The 13,446-nt window shown below is 43.6% G+C and overlaps 1 protein-coding gene across 1 annotated transcript in view; it reads right to left on the bottom strand.

Moving 5' to 3' along the window:
• The window catches only part of LOC139383110 (chloride channel protein 2-like), a 195,282-nt gene that overhangs the window by 18,358 nt on the left and 163,478 nt on the right, over positions 1–13,446 (bottom strand). Inside the window, exons 18-19 of the mRNA XM_071127427.1 lie at positions 13,307–13,424; positions 10,209–10,279 (exon numbers count right to left, since the gene is read on the bottom strand). Of these exons, the coding sequence (XP_070983528.1) occupies positions 10,209–10,279; positions 13,307–13,424 (189 nt within the window). The remainder of the gene's footprint in view (positions 1–10,208; positions 10,280–13,306; positions 13,425–13,446) is intronic.

Raw genomic sequence — 13,446 nt, 5'->3', positions numbered from 1 at the left:
GAAGGAAGGGAGGGAAAGAAAGAAAGAATAGTAATGCAGAGCGGTATAGAAAGAGGAGAAACTAGTGATTTGGAGAGAGGAAAAGGAGGCTGTGAACTACAGCTCAAGGGGAGAAAGAGAAGTAATAACTGGATTTATTTCAGATACGGGGGTGTAGTGTAGACAGAAAAAATATTTGAATACATTTGTTTGTTCATAATTGATGTTTAGGGCCTCTGTGGACAAATGGATTCTGAGTATACACGCACTCCCTCTTGAAAACTAATAACTAGAATCAACACTAAGAACACTCTAGCATAAAACACAAACACACACATCAACTAATATGCCTCTATTTAATTTAAAATCAAATTGTATTTGTCACATGCACCAAATACAACAGGTATTACAATGCTTACTTACAAGCCCTTAACCAACAATGCAGTGCAAGAAATAGAGAAGAAAATATTTACTAAATAAACCTAAGTGAAAAAAATATCTAAAAAAATAAATCAAAACAGTAAGACAAGAAAACTACATAACAATAACGAGGCTATATACAAGGCGTAATGGTACCGAGTCAATGTGCGGGGGCACATGTTAGCCGAGGTAATTTGTAAAGTGACTATGGATAGATAATAAACAGTGAATAGCAGCAGTGAAAAGGGGGGGGGGGGTCAATGTAAATAGTCCGGGTGGCCATTTGATTAATTGTTCAGCAGTCTTATGGCTTGGGGGTATAAGCTGTTAAGGAGCCAGGCCCGCTTGTCATGTGTTAGCAGAGAGAACAGTCTAGGACTTGGGTGACTGGAGTCTGACAATTGTTTTATATACCACCTAGTATGCAGGTCCTGGATGTCAGGAAGCTTGGCCCCAGTGATGTACTGGGCCATACGCACTACCCTCTGTAGCTCCTTACGATCAGATGCCCAATGATGCAACCGGTCAGGAAGCTCTTGATGGTGCAGCTGTAGAACTTTGAGGATCTTGGGAACCATGACAAATCTTTTCAGTCTCCTGGGGGGGAAAAGGTGTTGTCGTGCCCTCTTCACAACTGTCTTGGTGTTTTTAGACCATGATAGTTCGTTGGTGATGTGGACACCAAGGAACTTGAAACTCTCGACCCACTCCATTTCAGCCCCGTCGATGTTAAAATGTGGGCCTGTTCGGCCCTCCTTTTCCTATAGTACACGATCAGTTCCTTTGTCTTGCTCACGTTTAGGGAGAGGTTGTTGTCCTGGCACCACACTTCCAGGTCTCTGATCTCCTCCCTATAGGCGGTTTCATCGTTGTCGGAGATCAGGCTACCACTGTTGTGTCGTCAACAAACTTAATGATGGCGTTGGAGTCGTGCTTGGCCATGCAGTCGTGTGTGAACAGGGAGTACAGGAATGGACAAAGCACGCAACCCGGCCCCAGTGTTTAGGATCAGCATAGCAGATGTGTTGTTGCCTACCCTTACCACCTGGTGGCGGCCTGTCAGGAAGTCCAGGATCCAGTTGCAGAGGGAGGTGTTCAGTCCCAGGGTCCTTAGCTTAGTGAAGAGCTTTGTGAGCACTATGGTGTTGAATGCTGAACTGTAGTCAATGAACAGCATTCTCACATAGGTGTTCCTTTTGTCCAGGTGAGAAATGACAGTGTGGAGTGCGATTGAGACATCTGTGGATCTGTTGGGGCGGTATGCGAATTGGAGAGGGTCTAGAGTTTCCGGCATGATGGGGTTGACGTGAGCCATGAACAGCCTTTCAACAGGGCGGTAATAATTTAGGCAGGTTACTTTTGCTTTCTTGGGCACAGGCACTATGGTGGTCTGTTTGTCGGTATTACAGACTCGGTCAGGGAGAGGTTGAAAATGTCAGTGAAGACACTTGACAGTTGATCCGCGCATGCATTGAGTACACATCCTGGTAATCCGTCTGGCCCCGCAGCTTTGTGACTGTTGACCTGTTTAATAAAGGTCTTGCTCACATCGGCTACGGAGAGCGTGATCACACAGTCGTCCAGAACAGCTGGTGCTCTCATGAATGCTTCAGTGTTGCTTGCTTCGAAGCAAGCATAAAAAGGCATTTAGCCCATCTGGAAGGCGCGTGTTACTGGACCGCTCACGGCTGGGTTTCTCTTTGTAGTCCGTAAAATTTTTCAAACCCTGCCACAGCCGACGAGTGTCAGAGCCGGTGTAGTAGGATTTAATCTTAGTCCTGTATTGATGCATTGCCTATTTGATGGTTCGTCTGAGGGCATAGCGGGATTTCTTATAATTTTCCGGATTAGTGTCACACTAACAACCATGGGTTCTGGTTGGGAAATGTACATACGGTCACTGTGTGGATGATGTCATTGATGCACTTATTGATGAAGCCGGTGACTGAAGTGGTGTATTCCTCAATGCCATTGGATTAATCCGGAACATATTCCAGTCTGTTCTAGCAAAACAGTCCTGTTGCATAGCACCCGCGTCATCTGACTACTTCCGTATTGAGCGAGTCACTGGTACTTCCTGCTTTAGTTCTTGATTGTAAGCAGGAATCAGGAGGATAGAATTATGGTCAAATTTGCCAAGTGGAGGGCAAGGGAGAGCTTTGTATGCATCTGTGTGTGTGGAGTAAATGTGGTCTAGAGTCCCTGCCCTCAGTTGCACATGTGACATGCTGGTTGAAATGAGGTAAAATGGATGTAAGTTTGCCTGCATTAATGTCCCCAGACACTAAGATCACCGCTTCTGGATGAGCATTTTCTTGTTTGCTAATGGCCTTATACAGCTCGTTGAGTGTGGTCTTAGTGCCAGCATAGGTTGTGGTAGTAAATAGACGGCTACAAATAATATAGACAAATAATATAGATGAGAACTCTTGGTAGACAGTGTGGTCTACAGCTTATCAATACCTTTAGACTTCTTTAATATTAGACATCGCGCACCAGCAGTTATTGACAAATAGACACACCCCCACGCCGTCTTACCAGACGTAACTGATCTGTCCTGCCGATGAACAGAGAAGCCAGCCAGCTCTAGATTATTTGTGTTGTCGTTCAGCCACGTCTCGGTGAAACATAAGATATTACAGTTTTTAATGTCCCATTGGTAGGATAATCTTAAATCACCCAGTTTGTTTTCCAATGACTGCACGTTGGTCAATAATATGGAGGGAAGTGGTGGTTTACCTACTTATTGGTGAATTCTTACAAGGTACCCCGCCCTCCACCCCCTTTCCCTCAATCTTTTCACGCTGATGACGGGGATTTGGACCTTGTCTTGACAAAGCAGTATATCCTTTGAGTTGGACTCAAAATTCTTCATCCAGTTTGAGGTGAGTAATCGCTGTTCTGATGTCCAGAAGTTATTTTCGGTCATAAGAGACGGTAGCAGCAACATTATGTACAAAAAATGCAAAAAAACTAACAAAACAGCACAATTAGTTAGGAGCCCGTAAAACGGCAGCCATCCCTTCCGGTGCCATTATATTGCAACTCACCAAAATATTCAGGGCATCAATACTGTACTATTAGGTTTTGGGCTAGGCACATCATGAATTACTAATATTACACAGCCTAGAACAGATCTCTATCAAAAGTAACTTTTTTCTATCGTAAAAATACTCTACTCTTCTAAATGTGTGTGTGTGTGTGTGTAATATAGACAACAGAATAACTAAGCTGGGTGCTGGTTTCAAGTGAATGAAACCCACGTGATCAAGAGGACAGCAATCAAAAGGTTCAAGGTTGCGTCTGTGCCACCAGTAAGTACAGATAGTAGTATAAATCCCCTGGCACAGTCCCCGCAGCCGGACAACTTTCTCACGGTTTCTGGAAGGAAATGCTGTAGGAACGCTCAACCGGTGTCGCTCATTCAGCCGACAGAAACTTTCAACCGGTTTTCCCCATTAAGCAGCGGGTCGGAGTCAGAGGCCGAGTCTTCTCTGGTCTCTCCTCCTCCCGTTACGGGGTCTGGGACGCCGAAGCTTCCCACCATTAGCTCTGACAAATTGAAAACTCTAGTCATTGGCGACTCCATTACCCGCAGTATTAGACTTAAAACGAATCATCCAGCGATCATACACTGTTTACCGGGGGGCAGGGCTACCGACGTTAAGGCTAATCTGAAGATGGTGCTGGCTAAAGCTAAAACTGGCGAGTGTAGAGAGTATAGAGATATTGTTATTCACGTCGGCACCAACGATGTTAGGATGAAACAGTCAGAGATCACCAAGCGCAACATAGCTTCTGCGTGTAAATCAGCTAGAAAGATGTGTCGGCATCGAGTAATTGTCTCTGGCCCCCTCCCAGTTAGGGGGAGTGATGAGCTCTACAGCAGAGTCTCACAACTCAATCGCTGGTTCAAAAATGTTTTCTGCCCCTCCCAAAAGATAGAATTTGTAGATAATTGGCCCTCTTTCTGGGACTCACCCACAAACAGGACCAAGCCTGACCTGCTGAGGAGTGACGGACTCCATCCTAGCTGGAGGGGTGCTCTCATTTTATCTACCAACATAGACAGGGCTCTAACTCCTCTAGCTCCACAATGAAATAGGGTGCAGGCCAGGCAGCAGGCTGTTAGCCAGCCTGCCAGCATAGTGGAGTCTGCCACTAGCACAGTCAGTGTAGTCAGCTCAGCTATCACCATTGAGACCGTGTCTGTGCCTCGACCTGGGTTGGGCAAAACTAAACATGGCGGTGTTCGCCTTAGCAATCTCACTAGGATAAAGACCACCTCCATTCCTGTCATTATTGAAAGAGATCATGATACCTCACATCTCAAAATAGGGCTACTTAATGTTAGATCCCTTACTTCAAAGGCAATTATAGTCAATGAACTAATCACTGATCATAATCTTGATGTGATTGGCCTGACTGAAACATGGCTTAAGCCTGATGAATTTACTGTGTTAAATGAGGCCTCACCTCCTGGCTACACTAGTGACCATATCCCCCGTGCATCCCGCAAAGGCAGAGGTGTTGCTAACATTTACGATAGCAAATTTCAATTTACAAAAAAAAAAATGACGTTTTCGTCTTTTGAGCTTCTAGTCATGAAATCTATGCAGCCTACTCAATCACTTTTTATAGCTACTGTTTACAGGCCTCCTGGGCCATATACAGTGTTCCTCACTGAGTTCCCTGAATTCCTATCGGACCTTGTAGTCATAGCGGATAATATTCTAATCTTTGGTGACTTTAATATTCACATGGAAAAGTCCACAGACCCACTCCAAAAGGCTTTCGGAGCCATCATCGACTCAGTGGGTTTTGTCCAACATGTCTCTGGACCCACTCACTGTCACAGTCATACGCTGGACCTAGTTTTGTCCCATGGAATAAATGTTGTGGATCTTAATGTTTTTCCTCATAATCCTGGACTATCGGACCACCATTTTATTACGTTTGCAATTGCAACAAATAATCTGCTCAGACCCCAACCAAGGATCATCAAAAGTCGTGCTATAAATTCACAGACAACACAAAGATTCCTTGATGTCCTTCCAGATTCCCTCTGTCTACCCAAGGACGCCAGAGGACAAAAATCAGTTAACCACCTAACTGAGGAACTCAACTTAATACCCTTGATGCAGTTGCACCCCTAAAAACTAAAAACATTTCTCATAAGAAACTAGCTCCCTGGTACACAGAAAATACCCGAGCTCTGAAGCAAGCTTCCAGAAAATTGGAACGGAAATGGCGCCACACCAAACTGGAAGTCTTCCGACTAGCTTGGAAAGACAGTACTGTGCAGTACCGAAGAGCCCTTACTGCTGCTCGATCATCCTATTTTTCTAACTTAATTGAGGAAAATAAGAACAATCCGAAATTCCTTTTTGATACTGTCGCAAAGCTAACTAAAAAGCCGCATTCCCCAAGAGAGGATGACTTTCACTTTAGCAGTGATAAATTCATGAACTTCTTTGAGGAAAAGATTTTGATTATTAGAAAGCAAATTACGGACTGTGTATTCCTTCAAAGCTCAGTTGTCCTGAGTCTGCACAACTCTGCCAGGACCTAGGATCAAGAGAGACGCTCAAGTGTTTTAGTACTATATCTCTTGACACAATGATGAAAATAATCATGGCCTCTAAACCTTCAAGCTGCATACTGGACCCTATTCCAACTAAACTACTGAAAGAGCTGCTTCCTGTGCTTGGCCCTCCTATGTTGAACATAATAAACGGCTCTCTATCCACCGGATGTGTACCAAACTCACTAAAAGTGGCAGTAATAAAGCCTCTCTTGAAAAAGCCAAACCTTGACCCAGAAAATATAAAAAACTATCGGCCTATATCGAATCTTCCATTCCTCTCAAAAATTTTAGAAAAGGCTGTTGCGCAACAACTCACTGCCTTCCTGAAGACAAACAATGTATATGAAATGCTTCAGTCTGGTTTTAGACCCCATCATAGCACTGAGACGGCACTTGTGAAGGTGGTAAATGACATTTTAATGGCATCGGACCGAGGCTCTGCATCTGTCCTCGTGCTCCTAGACCTTAGTGCTGCTTTTGATACCATCGATCACCACATTCTTTTGGAGAGATTGGAAACCCAAATTGGTCTACACGGACAAGTTCTGGCCTGGTTTAGATCTTATCTGTCGGAAAGATATCAGTTTGTCTCTGTGAATGGTTTGTCCTCTGACAAATCAACTGTACATTTCGGTGTTCCTCAAGGTTCCGTTTTAGGACCACTATTGTTTTCACTATATATTTTACCTCTTGGGGATGTCATTCGAAAACATAATGTTAACTTTCACTGCTATGCGGATGACACACAGCTGTACATTTCAATTAAACATGGTGAAGCCCCAAAATTGCCCTTGCTAGAAGAATGTGTTTCAGACATAAGGAAGTGGATGGCTGCAAACTTTCTACTTTTAAACTCGGACAAAACAGAGATGCTTGTTCTAGGTCACAAGAAACAAAGAGATCTTCTGTTGAATCTGACAATTAATCTTAATGGTTGTACAGTCGTCTCAAATAAAACTGTGAAGGACCTCGGCGTTACTCTGGACCCTGATCTCTCTTTTGAAGAACATATCAAGACCATTTCAAGGACAGCTTTTTTCCATCTACGTAACATTGCAAAAATCAGAAACTTTCTGTCCAAAAATGATGCAGAAAAATTAATCCATGCTTTTGTCACTTCCAGGTTAGACTACTGCAATGCTCTACTTTCCGGCTACCCGGATAAAGCACTAAATAAACTTCAGTTAGTGCTAAATACGGCTGCTAGAATCCTGACTAGAACCAAAAAATTTGATCATATTACTCCAGTGCTAGCCTCTCTACACTGGCTTCCTGTCAAAGCAAGGGCTGATTTCAAGGTTTTACTGCTAACCTACAAAGCATTACATGGGCTTGCTCCTACCTATCTCTCTGATTTGGTCCTGCCGTACATACCTACACGTACGCTACGGTCACAAGACGCAGGCCTCCTAATTGTCCCTAGAATTTTTAAGCAAACAGCTGGAGGCAGGGCTTTCTCCTATAGAGCTCCATTTTTATGGAACGGTCTGCCTACCCATGTCAGAGACGCAAACTCGGTCTCAACCTTTAAGTCTCTACTGAAGACTCATCTCTTCAGTGGGTCATATGATTGAGTGTAGTCTGGCCCAGGAGTGGGAGGGTGAACGGAAAGGCTCTGGAGCAACGAACCGCCCTTGCTGTCTCTGCCTGGCCGGTTCCCCTCTTTCCACTGCGATTCTCTGCCTCTAACCCTATTACAGGGGCTGAGTCACTGGCTTTACTGGGGCTCTCTCATGCCGTCCCTGGAGGGGGTGCGTCACCTGAGTGGGTTGAGTCACTGATGTGGTCATCCTGTCTGGGTTGGCGCCCCCCCCCCCCCCCCTTGGGTTGTGCCGTGGCGGAGGTCTTTGTGGGCTATACTCAGCCTTGTCTCAGGATGGTAAGTTGGTGGTTGAAGATATCCCTCTAGTGTTGTGGGGGCTGTGCTTTGGCAAAGTGGGTGGGGTTATATCCTTCCTGTTTGGCCCTGTCCGGGGGTGTCCTCGGATGGGGCCACAGTGTCTCCTGACCCCTCCTGTCTCAGCCTCCAGTATTTATGCTGCAGTAGTTTATGTGTCGGGGGGCTAGGGTCAGTTTGTTATATCTGGAGTACTTCTCCTGTCCTATTCGGTGTCCTGTGTGAATCTAAGTGTGCGTTCTCTAATTCTCTCCTTCTCTCTTTCTCTCTCTCGGAGGACCTGAGCCCTAGGACCATGCCCCAGGACTACCTGACATGATGACTCCTTGCTGTCCCCAGTCCACCTGGCTGTGCTGCTGCTCCAGTTTCAACTGACCTGAGCCATAGGACCATGCCCCAGGAATACCTGACATGATGACTCCTTGCTGTCCCCAGTCCACCTGACTGTGCTGCTGCTCCAGTTTCAACTATTCTGCCTTATTATAATTCGACCATGCTGGTCATTTATGAACATTTGAACATCTTGACCATGTTTTGTTATAATCGCCACCCGGCACAGCCAGAAGAGGACTGGCCACCCCACATAGCCTGGTTCCTCTCTAGGTTTCTTCCTAGGTTTTGGCCTTTCTAGGGAGTTTTTCCTAGCCACCGTGCTTCTACACCTGCATTGCTTGCTGTTTGGGGTTTTAGGCTGGGTTTCTGTACAGCACTTTGAGATATCAGCTGATGTACGAAGGGCTATATAAATAAATTTGATTTGATTTGATTTGATTTAAATTGAGCTTTTGGATGGATGAGTCATACATGTAGCCTATGGATATGAGATAAAACCAATGTTTAATGACATAACCTTCAACTATTTAATTTCCAGATTGCTGTTCCCTTGACTAAAACAATTACCATTATATATTTTGTAGGGGTGTACATGCTGCATTTTATCATGGTGTTGTATTCATCATTGTTAACTCAGAATTGGGCAGTTGTTTCATTGAAGGACATGCATCACTGTTAGAAAGTAGCAGCGTTGGTAATTCGACAGTATCATGGAATCCTTAGTGGTTGTAATTGTAATGGCTTTGTCATTGAACAGGAGGACAATAACTGCCTGTCTTACCAACCGGATACATCTCTGATTTCTGCTGTCCTCTATTAACATGTCATATAATAATATATGCCATTTAGGGGACGCTTTTATCCAAAGTTACCTACAGTAATGCGTGCATACATTTTACGTATCGGTGGCCCCAGGAATCAAACACACAATCCTGGCAGTGCAAGCATCATGCTGTACCAACTGAGCCACAAGGGACCACACACATGTCACAAATTACCACCTCGCTCCGCTCACCCCCTTTCCTCTATCCCTAGTACATCTCTTGTCCTCATGACAAATGGTATGAACAACTACAGCAGATGAAAAAGTGGGAAGGGTTTGATTCTGTGGAGGGGCGGACTGAGGCGCTAAAGGCCAAACCCACGAACCAGTAGAAGGTCACTGATTGGATGCCTCTAATGAAATGGCTGATGATGGACAGCATGGCAGCATGCTTTGGTTGAACCGCCACATCCCTTAAATTGACCTCAAATTAACCACACCACCCTGACCGAGGAAAGACCACATTTGGACCATAGACATAGTCTTTTTGGGTTTAGGGTGTCATAGCTAGAGAGGTGGTCGAATTCTCATGACCCCAACTGACCTCTTGACCAATCAGTTTGCATTCTGACAATGAGGTCAGTTTTGAACCTACCTAATAGCCAATAAGAACAGGACTAGTGGTCAGAGGTCAGTAATGGTTCACAGACAGGGAGGAGCGTGTTCAACACATTTAGCTCGATGGTACAGATCAAAGTCCACAGGCATGGATTAGCCCTGCAGCGGATGGCGAATGGTTGATTGGATGGCTGACCAGTTGCTGGGCAGTTTCCTGGGGCATGCCCAGCGTTCTTACCACAACGGATATCCTGACGCGCTTGGGTGGCCTCCTAAACTCAGGAGACGCAGAGCTCGATGCAGTGCCCTTTATGTTGATGTTGACATTGTTGTTCTTCCAGCAGCCAAAGACAAGAACAACGTTAACACAACGCCTCCGCAAAGTGGGGCAAACACTCACCCCACCACTCTAAGAAACAGACACTCTAGTCTCCCAACCCAAGTGGTGGTGTGGGGGCATGAGTTGGTGGTGTCACTCAGAAAAAGTGGAGCGCAGGACTGGGCAGGAAGGGGTTATGTGTAGGAGAGAGTTGGGAGATTCTGAATTTGGAGGAGAGAATTGGAAGAGTGTGTAGGAAGTAAGGGTGTGTGTATTAAAAAAGGTGTCTCACCTCCAGGCCTTCTGTCTCAGGGTTGACACAGAATAGATTCTTTAAGGTGTTGCCAGAGTGGTCCTGTGGACCTGAGAAGGGGAGAGAGAGCTACTTCAAAAGTCTCTCTAAGTAAATCAAAAATAACTTAGTTGTTTAATCATTCTTTAACCTCTCTGCGCACCGAACCTGTTAGCGGGATTTGACAACATACGGTGATCGCTACATAAATAGTCATATTAAACATTCATGAAAATACACATGTTTCGAAAGCCTAGAATCTTGCTAATCCAACTGCGTTGTCAGATTTAAAAAAGGATTTACTGTGAAAGAATACGATGTGATTATCTGAGCATAGAGCCCCATTAAAAACAACTATTTAACCAGCAGAGGAGTAACAAAATCAAACTGCAATAAAATAAATAGTTTACCTTTGACGATCTTCCTCTGTTTGCAATGCCAATGCTCATTGTTACACAATTAATGGTCTTTTGTTTGATAAAATCCATTTTTATAGCCTAACACGAAACATTTTGTGAACCGCTTGTGTCGTGAATTCCGTCTCATTCCATTTTCGACGACACATTCGCTGTAAATACACACACTAAACGTGACTTTTCCAGTCATGTTTGGTTTCATTGCTATCTACTGGTTTGTTTGTAACACAACCAAACATGATGGGTCATTTCGAGGGACGTATTGACTGAAAGAAACCGATTTAAAGACAACAAGTAATGACATCATTGTGCACCAATGATATGACAGCTGTTACGTTGATTGACTGTATTTTAACCCAATGAGCACTGATCGTCTTGAAATCTAGCTGGGTAGATAGCCAATGAGCTGAGGTAAACGGCAATATGTAATGTTTATGTGTTGGAAGACCAACCCATGTAGTAAACTCCGCCGTAAATAAGGAGGACGATTCATTTAGCGATTCCCAAATGGAGGAATATTTTTGAACGGAGAGGACATCGTTTTGGACTGGTAATGCCGTTGTTTGAAATTAATAATATAAAATGTTATTTGTGATTTTTTAAAATTTTAGTAGCATTATATAAAAATGCATTGTAATGAAATGTGAGATGCGTGTGTCTGCCGCCCCACCCCCACATAAAATAGCCTATTTGAGGCTGTTGAGGCGAGGGCAGGCCCACAACAATGGCAAAAGTGAAATGGAGACAGTAGATACAGCTGGTCTGTTGAATTATAATAAAGACAGTAGATCTAGCTGGTCTTTCATAATATAAATGAGACAGTAGATCTAGCAGGTCTATAATAATATATCCAACCTTATGTTCCCTGTACTCTATATATATATATATATATATATATATATCTGTTTATTATACCTGTTGATACAGGGCTCATATGTGAAACTATTCTAACTGAACATTTTCATTCACAGTGACACTGACTCAGAATGTGAGCCCCCAGTGCCAAGGTGTCCATCCCCCACTGAAGCTGGTTCATCCAGCTCCTGCCACAAGTAGTGTTCATCTGCCCAAATTTATTTCTGCAGGCATGATGTGCCTCAAGGCCAAAAGGGCACAGCATGGAGGCGTCGCTGTGTTCTTTGCAAAATGAAGTCCCCCATCACCTGCACCACATGCTTGGTGACCCTCTGCTTTACAGGAACAGGAGAAAGAGACTGCTATGGCACCTGGCATCAGCAGCACAATATTGTGTAGAGGACTGAGGGTCTTCCAAATATTGAAAGTGTTATTTTGTAAATGTATATATATTTTTGTTCATGTTTTTTCTCAATTTTTGGGGGGATTTCAAGTGTGTTAGAATACCATTTTGGTATTTTGTATATAGTTATTCCATTCAAAATGTATAACTTCACCAATTTGGCCACTTGGGTACATTTGGGCTACTTGTGTGGGACACCTGGGTGACTTCATGATAAATGTCATGTAGCACATTCATTTTGGAAGTTATCATTCTGAAACTTTGCACAAGTACTGTTGCCCTCGTGTTTTTCACTGAAATTGTCCCCATCATCCTATCTGAATGTTTGTTTTGTCTTGTTCATTTTAAAGATGATGATACAACAATAAAAATTAAAAAACATGTTTATTTCATTGTATTATCTAAACCAGATATATTGTGTTATATTCTCCTACATTCAATTCACATTTACACAAACTTCAGAGTGTTTTCTTTCAAATGAAATCAAGAATATGCATAGCCTTGGTTCTGAGCCTGAGCTACAGGCAGTTAGATTTGGGTATGTCTTCAGGCGGAAATTGAAAAAAGTAGGGGGGTAACTGCAAGAGGTTCCCCCTAGAGTCGATTGATGCACTGGTAACAAGTAACATAATAACAAAATCCCCATTTTTAAAATCTGTCAGTTTAAGCTAGAGATATTGGCTGCGTCTCAATCCACTGCATCCGCCAATATCCCGCTTCCACATCTGTGGTGAAAGGTGACAGAGCGGTGTTTGTTAGACCATGAGACATCCCGAAAATCTGTCTTCTCACGAAAATGTCTGTAGCTTCCGAACGGTTTGACCTACAAACTATTATGACCACTATATTGAAAGGGGAGACTCACGAACACAATATGGTATCTGCTCTATGACCCCCCCCAAGTGTCAGGGTACTCGTCTCAAGTCGGTACAGTCGATGTGCCAACTTCTGTTTGTAGCTGTTTTGGATACAAACTAATGTGACCCCACTGTGGAAAGGATGGTGCTCTCCGTTTTGCTCTACGACAAGTGTCACGGGACTTGTCTGAAGGTAACCGGCACCAGTTGACATTTTTTATGGAAGGATGAAGGTAGTGTTGTGCCTACCCAAAAAAGGGGTTAAATATGTGTTTTTAAAAATAATTATAATTCCTGAGCTTTCTTATATCTCCGAGATATAGGACAAACCCTTCAAAACCTTGTTTCTTATGATTTATTTTTTGACTTTTTTTTGCCATTTATGAATGTGTTATTCAGTGTGTTTTTCTGAACTATTGTAGTAATAGCTAAATTCAATATTGGATCAAATAATTGTATTTATTTTTTTCCCTAAAATTCTAAATCAAATGGCTAAATGATCCATCCATTCCATAAAACAGCTTAGACTTTTAAGGTCTGACCGAGGGTGTGTGTGTTTGTTCTTACTTGTGGGCATGGGTATATCAGGAGGGCGGTCCACCACAGAGGATCTCTTCAGGGCCGGCTTCAGTGGCTTCATGGAGGGGGTAGGGGTGGAACTGAAGGAAGACTCCTCTGTGGAGATCTACACACACACTCGCGTTACT

This window comes from Oncorhynchus clarkii, chromosome 24 (genome assembly GCF_045791955.1).
Source record: "Oncorhynchus clarkii lewisi isolate Uvic-CL-2024 chromosome 24, UVic_Ocla_1.0, whole genome shotgun sequence".
Taxonomy (NCBI): domain Eukaryota; kingdom Metazoa; phylum Chordata; class Actinopteri; order Salmoniformes; family Salmonidae; genus Oncorhynchus; species Oncorhynchus clarkii.
This window is presented reverse-complemented; position numbering and strand designations above follow the sequence as displayed.